This window comes from Cydia pomonella, chromosome 11, assembly GCF_033807575.1.
Source record: "Cydia pomonella isolate Wapato2018A chromosome 11, ilCydPomo1, whole genome shotgun sequence".
NCBI classification, from domain to species: domain Eukaryota; kingdom Metazoa; phylum Arthropoda; class Insecta; order Lepidoptera; family Tortricidae; genus Cydia; species Cydia pomonella.
Window position 1 is genome coordinate 6,450,398 of NC_084713.1, and position 13,741 is coordinate 6,464,138.

Here is a 13,741-nt window from a genome sequence, read left to right on the forward strand (position 1 = left end):
CTCGCATTCAGGCAGTAGTAGACCTCGCTTAGGGCCTGGCCACATGTCCATAGCGCGACGCCGTCATATTCATATATTCACGCCACTTATTTTTCTTCCCGTTGAACACCAGGAACTCTTCAGTTGTGTTGGCCAGTCCTTCATCCATTGCAAAATCACGGTCACATGCTAGGCCTTGATCTTCCAGAACACAGTAGGTACTCACCTCACTTGATCTTCTCCCCGTTGAAGGCTAGGAACTCTTCGCCGGCGTTGGACAGTCCCCCGTCCATTGCAAAATCTTGTTTACATGCCAGAAGGCCTTGGTCTTGCAGAACACAGTAAGTACTCAAGCCACTTCTCCTCGTTGAAGACCAGCCCGCGTAGCCAACGTGCATATATCGCTCACGCTCCGTGGCGAACGAAACGCAACTATCACAGTCGCACCAATACGGAAGAGTGATAGAGAGAGATGGCTACGCTACGGAGCGTTAACCATTGTAACGTTGGCTACGCGGCCAGGAGCTCTTCGTCAGCGTTGGACAGTCCTCGTCCATTGCAAAATCACGTTCACATGCCAGTAGACCTTGGTCTTCCAGAACACAATAGGTACTCACGCCACTTGGTTTTCTCTCCGTTGAAGACCAGGAACTCTTCCCCGGCGTTGGACAGTCCCTCGTCTAGCACGAAACCCACGTTTAGGCGGCGGTAAGCCTCGGTCTTAACAAACTCTCGCATCCCGTGTTCGCCACCTTTTTCTTCATCTTAAACAAGCAAAAACATAATTTATTTAGCGAGTTCTGCTGCTGACTGTACTCCAAGTTGGAAAAGTGCATGATCACTTTTTTGAATTAGATCCATTCATAATGTGGCCATGCAATTTTGCAACTCGCTGTATCTTCTTTACATTACATGAAAGCAAATGTATAACGATATCTCGTAAATGATAAAACAAGTGTATTTTACAATGTACCTCTGCAATAAAAGTGTACAGTAATCCGAAGCATTGATCAACGGGATCCATAAAAGATACCTACTTTAAATTTCTTGTCTAAAATTTGGGATCTATCAATTAAAATATACAATTGTATTTCTTCCCACAAACTTAGTCATTTTCCTCTCTATTATAATAATTAATATAACGAATTGAAAAACGGCGAACATAGCTGTAGTTAGTATACATCAAATTGTGTAATAACATTTTCTATAATGTCTTCAACTTTTCTCTTAAGATCTACTTTTTCTGAAGCAGAACTGCTTCACAATTACAGTGTTGTACACCTGCATTAGGAAGATCAAAGCACTTATGCCGGCCCGTTCCAAGTCGTTACAAGTCCTTTACAACCTTTATAAAATTTCCCTACTAGTTTATTAGATTCTTTTGAAATCTTATTTTACCTACTTCTATTTTGAGTTTGCTTTTTTATGTAAAAAAATGTATTGCTAATTTTAATTACCAATAGGTACGTTTTTGCATATTTCTCGAGTTTTATATTAACTTAATTATGTAACGGGAGATACCTAAGTGCATGCCTAAAGTAAAGCAATAACTTTCCCTACCTTAATTTATTTTATGTAATAAAACCCACTTAATACCGTACTTAATTTTGTCCTTTAAAATGAATGGATCTTTTATCAGATTATCAGAGCGACAGATTTAAAAGATTCTTTCTCCTATTAAAAATATGTTATATTTTCATACGTTAACGTAATAATATTGCCCGACTTACATTATACACGCTTGACTCGCGGAAATCCGGGTATATTCTGCCGGAACCACATTTTGTGTATTAAAACATCCGGATTTGCATATTTTCAAAAGATCGCCTAAATATGTACAGGTACAAGAACCTGATGCGAAAACTCTAGACTCTAGGCCACTGTTCTGTCTATTTCGCTAAATAATTTATTTCCTCGGGGACACGCGATTTCTGTATTACAGCACAGCCGTGAGCGCTGAGCTCGGAATTTAAAATACAATGCTGGAACAGTAAGAAGACGCTGTTTGCTTACAATTGAATCTTGGTAACCATTTTTCTATCTCGTGAGATACCTAACTAAATAGAGAAGAATATAATACTAATGGCTAATGAAAGTACTTAACGATGTACTATGGCAAGCCGATTAATATACCTCTTCTTCCTGTCCCAGCATTTTGTCACGGCTCATGAGAGCACTGACATCAAATGATATTTCGTACATAAGTTCCGAATAACTCATTGGTAGGAGCCTCCCGATTACAATTCGCACGCTCTTACCGCTAGGCCACCAGCGCTTCGTTCGATTAATATACCTAATGAAATGAACAAATATTCTTTTGTCCGATTAAGTGTAGCCTCTAGATGCTGTGACTCAGACTTTATTTGCTTTAGCATGTAACAGACTTGGCATAAAGGAAAGATGCATGGCCCTCTTCAGCCGCGTGCCCTTGTTGAATGAAGGCAATCTAAATCCTCTGCTCAGATCAGTATTAACTATAATCATCTACTTAGATCAGTATTAACTTAACAAACCTGGCACGAATGAAAGATGAACAGTTCTCTTCAGACGCTTGCCCTTGGCTATGAGCCCCCGAATTGCCTCCAGGTGTTGAATGGAGGCAGACTTCATGTCCTGCGCGCCGCGTCCGTAGATCATACCATCTTCTATCTCTGCTGCGAATGGAGGGTGCCTCCAATTTCCCTAAAATTTTCACAATAAAAACTATATTGTTTAACCAATTAAAAAAAAGGAGGTTATTATTTAGAAAAAAGTAATTAGTTTAAGATTGTTAAAAGCGTTGTGCTTGTTGATCGTATATTATTTGAAACAAGATTGATACCATTCGCTTTTAGTAGTGATGTTCATATTAAATGTATCTTCTTAGTATTCTGATATTTCAAGCGATATTTTAATTCTAAGAATATCTTATGAATACTAAATCTGACAGTGCCGCTGCAGATAATTAAAGACCCGTTTTCTGTAATTCAATCTCGTCGTGTTTGCATTTTTCTGGCATCTCCTTTCAAAGCCGTAAAATTAGTTTGAAGGAAGAAAATTACGAGTAGATTCTTAATTTAAAAGGAAGTTACATTTAAATAAAATGAAGCTCTGGAACCGAAATTTATTTGAGACAGGAGCCTGGAATAATCATTAGGGAATTATACTATTCGTTGAATATACTTGTTACGGTATTCTTGCATATTTATCTCGAAACTACACTGGTCATACTTGAGGCAAAGCGCTTATTAAGTACATCGACCCTTTTTCAAGTCACTTTCGAAAGGGAAAGGTACACCGGCGTACCACAGACTTTTTCGGTGGTTGGGTTGAGTTTTCCGTTTCACGAAATATCGTTAAGAATTATTGCAATGTAAAAAATACTTTATCGCGAAATGCAAAAAACATTCATTGCTACACTTAATTTATATTTTACACTTAAATTCAACTAGACTTTTGACGAAACCTGAGGTGGATGAGCTTTCTGTAATGTGACTTGAAATGTCGATCGTGGGAGTTATTTTTATTTTGACGAATATTGGCAACGGTGTGCTGAAACTACGTCGAACAGAAAACTGCCGTTGACCGGCTTACAGTAAGTGTTCGGCAACCGTATAGATGCAATAAGCGATATACCCGTCACTTAGCTCGATTTATAGTTAAACAACAAAGAACTGCACATCTACCAAGAGCTGGCATTTGACATTTACATAGGTTAGCTTCTGCGTGAACTCGATCGCATTCCCTCTCTATCGAACCAATTCATCAGTGCGAACGAGATGGACTAACTTACTTACCTTTACCGGCACATGGTTGGCAGCTCAGGCTTTCCCTAGTTACTACCACTACGAGGTTGTTTGGTGACGCTATGTGCAGGCAATCCTATAGCAGTCACCTGTGCCTTGAGGAAGAAGTAATTGGGTGGGACAATTTTTGTCTGATCTTACCTCTACCGGCACGGTGTCCATATGGGAGTTGAGCAGTATAGCTGGTAGCTCAGGTTGCAGGCCCTCCCAGGAATGGTGGCGCTAGTGAGCCAACGTTTACATCGTTTCCGTGCTATTTACGATCGTAAAATTAAATATTGTGCTATAAACTCAGTGAAATATAAAAAAAGTGGTGAACAAACAATGAAATCATAACATACAGTGTGGATAAAACCTAACAACGTCTAGAAAGTACAAAAAAACAGTGAAATACGGCGGTTGTGTTTTTTACTTTTACAGTGCGTTTTACGCATATACACCGAAGAAACAGAGACCAAGGAGAAAAAGACAAGTACCAGAAAGGCGAAACGTGAACATTAACTTAATCGTAGATTATTTTACATAAAATTTAGTGAAAATATCAAATTATCAAAAAATAATTTTCAAGACTACCCCAAGAAACTAACGCCATCTGTTGAAAATCTTTGGAAGCAAATTGACAACTATCGAACTAATTGATATAAGGTAACGGCTAGTATCAGCCACAAACAGCTAGTTCAATAAAAATCCACGAGAGGGCACCTGTAATATCAAAACAAACCTGAGATTATATTTAAAACCATGGAAGACATTATGGATGCACTCCGTAAAATCCAGAGCGAGCTCAACGAACAGAAGATCACAATCAAAGAAAGCGGAGAAAAAGTAACAGCAGCAGTAACACAAAATATTAACGGTATATTAGATGAAAAGTTTAAAATTTTAGATGAAAAATACGAAAACCTAAAAGAAAAACTGGAAAATCAAGAAAAACGGATTTACTACCTGGAAAAACAGGCACGAAAAAATAATATTGTAATTTTTGGTCTCGAAGAAACCGAAACATCATATGAAACGTTGGAAAACATCATAATCAACTTTGCAAGGGAATATTTTTCTTTAGAGCTAGATCACAGAGATATCCAAGAAATCAAGAGAATTGGCAATAAGGGAGAAAGATCTCGACCAATAATTGCTACATTTACCACACTTGGAACCAAAATTAAAATATTTAAACAAAGAAAAGAGGCCCTAAAGGATACTACGTACTATATAACGGAAGATTATCCGAAGCAAATACTAGAGAAGAGAAAAGAGCTGCAAGAGCAGGCCAAACTTGAGAGAGAAAAAGGCAATATAGTTAAGATTAAATATGATAAACTTGTGGTACAAGTCAAAAACAAAACTACGAGCAACAATAAGAGACAGCTAACATTATCGCCCGAAATACCCATACACGACGGAACAAAAGTTCAGGCCAACAAGAAAAATAAGCACCATACATCAATTAAAAGAACTTCCAGCCTGACTGAAGGAATTGTGAAGCCAAGCATGCTTAACTTTCTAGTAAACAAAAATCAAAACAACATGCCTAGCTCACAGCATAATACTAACGACAACTTATAGCAACTAACGCCCCCCTCCGACATAGATAACATTAAAAAAATAACAATTAAAACCAAACCACATCTTCCAACCCGGCTGGTCACCGTGGAAGATCAAGACCATAACCCTCTAAAGAAGAGTTCCCAATATATATCAACAATACAAGAAGTAACAGAAACACAAGAAAAAACGAATTCTACGAAAATAACAACAAATGAGATCTATTTACTAACTTATAACGTCCGAACATTATCTACTCACGAACGTTTAATTGAACTGAGCGAAGCAATTAAATTTATAAAATACGACATAATCGGTTTATCCGAAATTAGACGTATGGGCACCCAAATAGAAGACCATAATAATTTTATATTATGCCACACGGGCCAGACACCCGGTAAATATGGAGTCGGATTCATAATAAACAAATCTCGCAAGGAATGGATTGAAAGCTTCTCGGGTATGAGTGATAGAGTAGCATTATTAAACTTAAACATTCAAGGAAGAGTCATATCTATCATACAGGTGTATGCACCAACTGAAGCAGCTTGCGAGGAGGAGATAAACACCTTCTATACGAATGTTAACAAGGCCATCGACCAAGCATATAAGGACTACTTAATTATGGGTGATCTAAATGCAAAAATAGGACAACCACGAAAAGAAGAACGCTTAATAATGAAACCAAACGGCTACGGCGAAAGAAACCAGCGAGGCCAGATGTTAATTGACTTTGCCCTTGAACATAAACTTGCAATTTTAAATACTTTCTTTCCTAAAAAACCCAACCGAAGATGGACCTGGCGATCACCGAACGGTAAACATAAAAATGAAATAGATTACATACTGTCAAGTCAACCTTACCTTATTAGAAATATCGAAGTTTTGAACCTAAACTTTCCATCGGATCACAGAGCAGTCAGAGCAACCTTAATCTTCTCGAAACAAAAGCTAAAGCGAACAGGTTACCATAATAATAGACATTCAACACTTAAAACTGAACAAGAAATAGCAAATTATAAACAAAATATTTTATCTCACTTACAAGATTTAAGTAATTGTCAAGGGAACACATCAGTACAAAATTATTATAACATTCTTACAAACGCTATATCCCAGAGCTTACAGAATGCTCGAGTATCTAACGAATCTTCAATAAGCACTCATAAAGTTTTAAATGAGCGCACACTGGCACTTATCAAGAGAAGACAAGAACTACATCGAACTAAGACCAAGACTCGGGCCACAAGAAACGAACTATCAGCTCTCTACAAGCTAATAAGCAAATACATAAAACAAGACTATAAAACTTACAGATCGCAGATGATCGAAAATCACTTAAAACGAGCGGGAAGCACGAAAAAAGCTTTTAAAGAATTAAAAACGCATAAATGCTGGATAGACAGTTTAAACCGAGAAGGTAAAGCCGTAAATAATCGAAAAGAAATAATAGAGGTAGCAACTGATTTTTATAAATCCCTATACAGTGACCAGGTAAAAGAGAGTACTAGCCACATTGATGTAAACTCTACCATACTAAAAAAGAGTGGACATATAACACCAATATGTGAAAACGAAGTCACACAGGCAATAAAAAGGTTAAAAGCAGATAAAAGTCCAGGACCAGATGGCATTACGAATGAAGCCATAAAGATCGCCCACTCATTACTGACTCTACCCTTAACATATTTATTTAATCACATATTAGAAACTGCTGAAATACCATCACAATGGAAAGAGTCTGAAATAATTTTAATTTACAAAAAAGGAGATTCCAAGGATATTACGAACTACAGACCTATAAGTTTACTGTCCTGTATCTACAAACTATTCTCTACCATCATAAACAACAGAATAAGTACTACACTAGAAGCAAAACAACCAATAGAGCAAGCAGGTTTCCGAAAGGGGTTCTCTACAATCGACCACGTACATACGTTGGAACTAATCATGGAAATGTATCAAGAACAACAAAGAGCGCTCTATATCGCTTACGTCGATTATAAAAAGGCCTTCGATACCGTATCACACTCAAGTATATGGACTGCTCTGAAGGCTCAGGAAGTGGAGATAGAGTACATACAAATAATCAAAAATATTTACAATAACAGTACAGCTAGAATAAAACTAGAAAGTACTGGTCCTACATTTTCTATCGAAAGAGGAGTTAAACAAGGAGACCCGTTATCGCCAAAATTATTTATATCTATTCTAGAGTCAATAATTAAAAGACTAGATTGGGAAAAAACAGGGCTCTATATTAACGGCAAACACCTAAGTCACCTTCGCTTCGCAGATGACCTAGTGCTCTTTTCGGAATCCAGCCTACAACTACAAATTATGCTTGATTCACTGAATGCTGCCAGTAAACAAGTAGGACTGGAAATGAATCTCTCCAAAACAATGGTTATGACAAACAGCAAAATAAGAAAAATATCAGTGGACAGTGAAAATTTGAAATATACAGATAAATACATCTATCTCGGAAAACAAATCGGATTCGACAGGAAAAATAACGAACTAGAAGTAGAGCGAAGAGCACAAAATACTTGGAATAAATACTGGTCTTTAAGCGAAATATTTAAAAGCAGCATGCCAATTTATATCAAAACAAAAGTAATGACATCATGCCTCCTGCCATGCTTAACCTACGCATGTCAAACTTGGAAGTATACATCGAAAATTAAAAACAAAATTATTACTTGCCAACGTGGAATAGAACGAAGCATGCTTAATATTAAAAAAATTCAAAAAATTCGTCACACAAAAATTAGAAATATCACCAAAGCCAAGGATGCCTTAACTTACGCTAAAACACAAAAATGGAAGTGGGCAGGACACGTAGCAAGGCTAAAGGACGAGAGATGGACTAGCAGGGTAACGAAATGGAAGGGCCCACTGGGAAAGCGTCGGAGAGCGAGACCTCATGCCAGATGGGCAGACGACATAATAAAAGTAGCGGGGCCCTGCTGGCCACAAATAGCTCAGGACAGAGAAAAATGGAAATCTTTAGAGGAGGCCTTCACCTTCACCTAAGAGGAGGGGTTCGTGCAACAACCAAAAAAAAGAAAACACATAATATATAATTCATATTACTTTTTTAAATCATTAATTTTTGTTTTTTCTCACCTTAAAAATGTAATTGTTCTTTGCATGAAATAAAAGGCTTTTTATTTTATTTTATTTTATTTATTACCGGCACATGGTTGGCAGCTCAGGCTTTCCCTAGTTACTACCACTACGAGGTTGTTTGGTGACGCTATGTGCAGGCAATCCTATAGCAGTCACCTGTGCCTTGAGGAAAAAGTAATTGGGTGGGACAATTTTTGTCTGATCTTACCTCTACCGGCACGGTGTCCATATGGGAGTTGAGCAGTATAGCTGGTAGCTCAGGTTGCAGGCCCTCCCAGGTTACCACCAGGACAGGGTTGTTTGGTGACACTAGGTGCATTTTTGCCGGCAAGCCTATGGAAGTTGCTTGGGCGGTGAGAAAGCGAATTGTTTCGTCTGCAAAAGTAAGGTTATTTTAAGTTATTTCTTATATAGTGGTACTGTTTAAGTAGTTATTGAACATTTAGATAATATGTCACATTAAACAAAAAAAAATGGTCTAATAAATTGAAACAAAAAATATAAACAATTGAGCTATTTAAGTGAAAAATGAAACTGCGCTTAAAATAACAATTATCGCACTGCGTTTAACAAATACATATTATCGCAGTAGTATCTGTTCATTAAAGGATTTCACAAAATGTTTTATTAGTAACGAGTAGTAAAAATTACTTTTTGTAGTTCAAGATTCGAGTCTGGCTAATGAATCATTAATATCAATTAATAATATACTATAAAATTCTGCTTGCATTGCCTCAATCTGTATTCAATGTAGCTTTGTATATTTCTTTTACGTTATTTAACCGAACTTTATTAATTTGTGTGAAAAAATTGCAGTATACTCGTATATTTTGATAAAAAAATCGGACATGTGTTTTATTTTACTTTATAGTGGATATTTATGTTGAGTGTCCGGAACATTAAAATAAATCTTCGTTGTGTTGTTATGTGTTAGTGACAGGAAAGACATTCAACAATAAAATGTAGAGACAATAAACGTGTAAAAATATTAGTTAGTCTCTCTAGTCGTGAGGTGTTTCCTAAGCAAAGGCAAAGGTGGGTTAGTACTGAGTTTCTTGACGCTCCATTGTACCTAACCAGTCGCTTTTCAGTAAAGGAAAACATCAGACTCGTCCTAATAAAATTCCTTCTGAGTTAGAAATTAGACGACAGTTGCCTAGTTGACCCCAGACCCCAAAGCCCGGACAGGGGCCTATCTCGCCACGCTGACAATTGACAGTATAATTTTCCTGTCAATTTCCTGGTGAATAAGCTACGATGGTTGGTAACAAGCTAAGTAGCTTGTAATATCTATGTGTTATATACCGAATATATGGCCTAATGCAACAGTTTCATTATACTGCACCAGGATCGATATTCCAACCACTTGCAGCATCTACAATTTACTCTCGTAACATCGCTTGACGCTTTTCAGTTCAAATTTCGGCTTTAGTTCTGTGAAATAAGGTTGAATATAGTCGACCCTTGTATATATGAGATGATAATGTGTATATGAGAGCGCTGGTGGCCTAGCGGTAAGAGCGTGCGACTTTCAATCCCGAGGTCGCGGGTTCAAACCCCGGCTCGTACCAATGAGTTTTTCGGAACTTATGTACGAAATATCATTTGATATTTACCAGTCGCTTTTTGGTGAAGGAAAACATCGTGAGGAAACCGGACTAATCCATAGACCTATATATTACTTCGTAAAGACTGGCCTTACGAGCACTACGAATGGGGCCAATACATGGGTGTCAAAATCGCATTTGGTTACACCGCTGCGCTCAGTCGTGTGGCGAATTGCGCAGTGGAAGCGCGTCACGTAATGCCATTGCAAACTTTTTTAAATGCCTAATTATGTTGTGAAATTGTGTAAAAACTATTACAGAAAAATCAAATACCCTTATGACATTTCATATCATCGGTAAATCATTTCAAATTACATTTATTTCTTGCTTAAAACAAATATTAAACGATAATTTTGTTTCATCGACCTTGCACGGCGCGAGACGCGATGAGGCAGTACACAGACACATATTAAAGTAGACTGCATTCTTGCCTCCAAAAATCCTGCCGAGCGAGAGAGTACAAAGACCTCTGCTATTATCATATTTATTAAAAAAAATGCAATTTTTATTGGTTATGGAGGTTAGGCTAGTTTATTGACTCACTTAAGTAATAGTCCTTGTAAATGTTGATATTTAGTGAAAATCAAGCTTCTTTGGTTATGAAGTATTTTGTATGTAATTAAAAAATAATGTATTTATCTAACACATTTTAATATGTTTTAACTCCCACTTATTCCTACTTAATATACTTAAGTGAAGTTAATAAACAAATAAATAATTTATTTCAGACCAAGTTGATCCATAGCTTGTTAGTTACAGAGTATCTTAATAACTACCTATGTTAGTTGAACAACACAAAAAATAAAATAATAGAAAAAACTAAAACTAAATATATTACACGATATAATAATATGATATCAATTAACAGGGGCAAGCAAGGCAAACAATCTGCTCTATTTGGCCCTGCCAATCACCACTTCAACCCAGTAACAAGTGAGAGGAGAGTCGAGGCGCTCCGCCAACGCCCTCAGAAGGTCGTAATGGACTAGTACGGCAAAATTTATAAGAATGATATTTAGTAAGGCCAGGCCTGATAAAGTGTGGATGTAATTGGCACATAAGTCCTCCCTCGAGCCATTATTCTAGACACGTTTTTTGGAGGCGAGAGTGCAGTCTACTTTCGCGTATATCTCTGGCCAAAGAGACTTGATTGTATCTTTGCTCTGAACATCGGCCACGTAGTTTACGCAGTATACAACAGAGGGCGCTGTGTTTTGCTTAACGAGACTTTTCGGTCGGTATTGTTTGTATGGGCTTATCCTTACTTTTTACAATCTATGGCATATTACATTTATATAGGATTAGAGTGTATGTCAATTCTTTTATAACTTGGTTAACAAGTTGGCAGTAGGTATTTTCTCGAGCTTTACACATTTGATTGAGGTAGCTGCCACACAGGGCAAAAGCATTTCGTAAGCGATATTCTCGCGATGCAAAGTAGGTAGGTACTTACCATAATTAACATCTGGGTGCACGCATTTAACTCTCAAATAATTTTGCAAATTAATTACTGCTGTATGTTTGGTATAATCAATTTCCACACTTGTCATTTCTACTTCTGCCTATTTGTTTTGTTAAATTACTGGTTGACTTCAACAACATTCAGGGAAAAGTAAAAGCATTGTAACCACAGCAACCATTTATATTATTTAGTTTAAAAAGTACAGCGCACACAAGCAAAACAAATGTAGGAAAACAATTTATTTTAAATAATTGTATTGGGTTATGGTTATGGCTCCCTTTGCCTCAGAATGACACATATTAGAATTTTATTTAACAATTTAATAAATAAATAAAGTTTTTCCAATAAAAACTTTACAGTATAAAGAATACCTTCCATCTCTTAACAATTTTGACAAACACGTGCACCAAATATTGTAGGTTAGTATAGGAGACCTACTGGTGAAGACGAATGAAACTATTTGATATTACAAAGCTCCTATATTAATAAACAGAAATATATTTTAAATGACAACGAAAATAACGCGATTGTTTCAATACATGTCAGGCTTCAACTCTTCGAACCATAGACATGTAGCTGTAGAGTTTGGACCGCAGCAGTAAGTAACCAAAATTAAACAAAATAATTCTTCTTTACAAATAAACTGTGCGGTGTGCTTTTATGGTAATAATATAATATAAATATGGCGTATTATGTTAGCAAACGGATGCAACTTACGGCCGTGTTCAATTGAAAAATGTAAATATCATAACCACAAAATAGTGCAGTGTGTACAGCCGACAATTTCAACTTGTTTAACAACGACTCGTGACATGGCGAAAATGTTTCCATTTTGAGTGTCATCCCAAAATAAACATCGTTATGTTTGTATGTAATAAAGAAAACACTACCAAGCAAAGTAGGTATACGATATTTTAGTTACATTTCAATTCATAAATAGGATCTATGCCGCAGGCGGAAGCTTTAGAAGGGGTATTCTTTTTATAACTTATTTGTTAATTAGTATATTTTTTAGTTTTGTTTAATATTAGTTTAATTTTTAAGGTGTTTTATTTTATGGCTACTTTAGTTTTAATTTTATACCTAGGAAATTGTACTTACCGATAAATAATTATAATAGAGTCTGGCTACCGAAATATTACCCAAATTTTTGGCGGGAAATTAAAAAAATCATGGGCTGGTCACACTTTGTATAGTAGGAATTATAGTTTTGATACTAGAACATATTATTTTTGATTTTTTGTGCACACGTAAGGTACCTAAGGAAATCAGTTAAATATACGTTGACATGCACTCAAAGTCAGCTTACTTAGTTTCTACCACTATGTAAAATACAAAGATATAAAATAGAAATATATAGACATGTTTTGCCAAGATATTTTTTATATATTTTATATTCTTAAATCAAACTACTGCTGACCAGTCACTTCACTCCGCAGATTTCTTCTAAATATTGGTTTTCAATAACTCGTTACGTTCCAATTTTTGAATTTTATTGATATTTTCCAGAACTTCTAGTTTATCCGTTACTTTACACTACACACTGAACACGTTCATGAGATTCAGGTGTTAATAAATTTCACGTACTTAATTAAAGTTATAGGCAAATGTTAGAACTAGTACTTAAAGTATCAAAATAGTAATAGAGCACCATCCTACTAAATTGTATAAGACTTGTAAACATAGCAGTTTTTCGTTATTCAACGCTTCACGTCAACTTCGCACATTGTCGTAATTACGAGCTTAAATAATAGTTTGTGGACCCCACTCGGTATAGTCATTATGAATATTATTTAAAATAAACTCCTTATAAACGGCGAACAATTTGAATGAATGACATAAATTAACAACAGCCTTTAGGTTTTTTAAATCATAGACAATTAGTGACACAACAAGGGAAAATCTGTCAACAATATTTGACTAGCCAGACTTCTACTTGTGTATATTGTTATTGAAAATAAAATTAGTCCTCATTTTCCTCTCTGGATATCAACATTATTGAAAATATATCTATTTTTTAATTATTATAAGACTTAGGAGCAATTAAAAATGTCTATGAAATCTGTTTAAAAAGAAATATTCATAAATAAATATGTATAATGTCACTGACATAACTTGTAACTGAGTATACAGCATAGACGCTTCAGTTACAGGAGATACTCGTAAAATAACTTGCTAAAGGTGCTACAGTTACTCTACACCTTTTTGGAGGAAAATGTGACATAATTTGA

The 13,741-nt window shown here is 36.1% G+C and overlaps 2 protein-coding genes across 2 annotated transcripts in view; one reads left to right on the forward strand and one right to left on the reverse strand.

Annotated features, from left to right (window-relative positions):
- Nucleotides 1-11,923, reverse strand: part of LOC133522719 (aminoacylase-1-like) — a 35,682-nt gene extending 23,759 nt beyond the window's left edge. The window contains exons 1-4 of the mRNA XM_061858145.1: nucleotides 11,502-11,923; nucleotides 8,650-8,816; nucleotides 2,493-2,661; nucleotides 597-743 (exon numbers count right to left, since the gene is read on the reverse strand). Of these exons, the coding sequence (XP_061714129.1) occupies nucleotides 597-743; nucleotides 2,493-2,661; nucleotides 8,650-8,816; nucleotides 11,502-11,598 (580 nt within the window). The 5' untranslated portion in view covers nucleotides 11,599-11,923. The remainder of the gene's footprint in view (nucleotides 1-596; nucleotides 744-2,492; nucleotides 2,662-8,649; nucleotides 8,817-11,501) is intronic.
- Nucleotides 1-13,741, forward strand: part of LOC133522718 (uncharacterized) — a 170,550-nt gene that overhangs the window by 53,170 nt on the left and 103,639 nt on the right. The gene's annotated exons all lie outside the window — the stretch shown is intronic.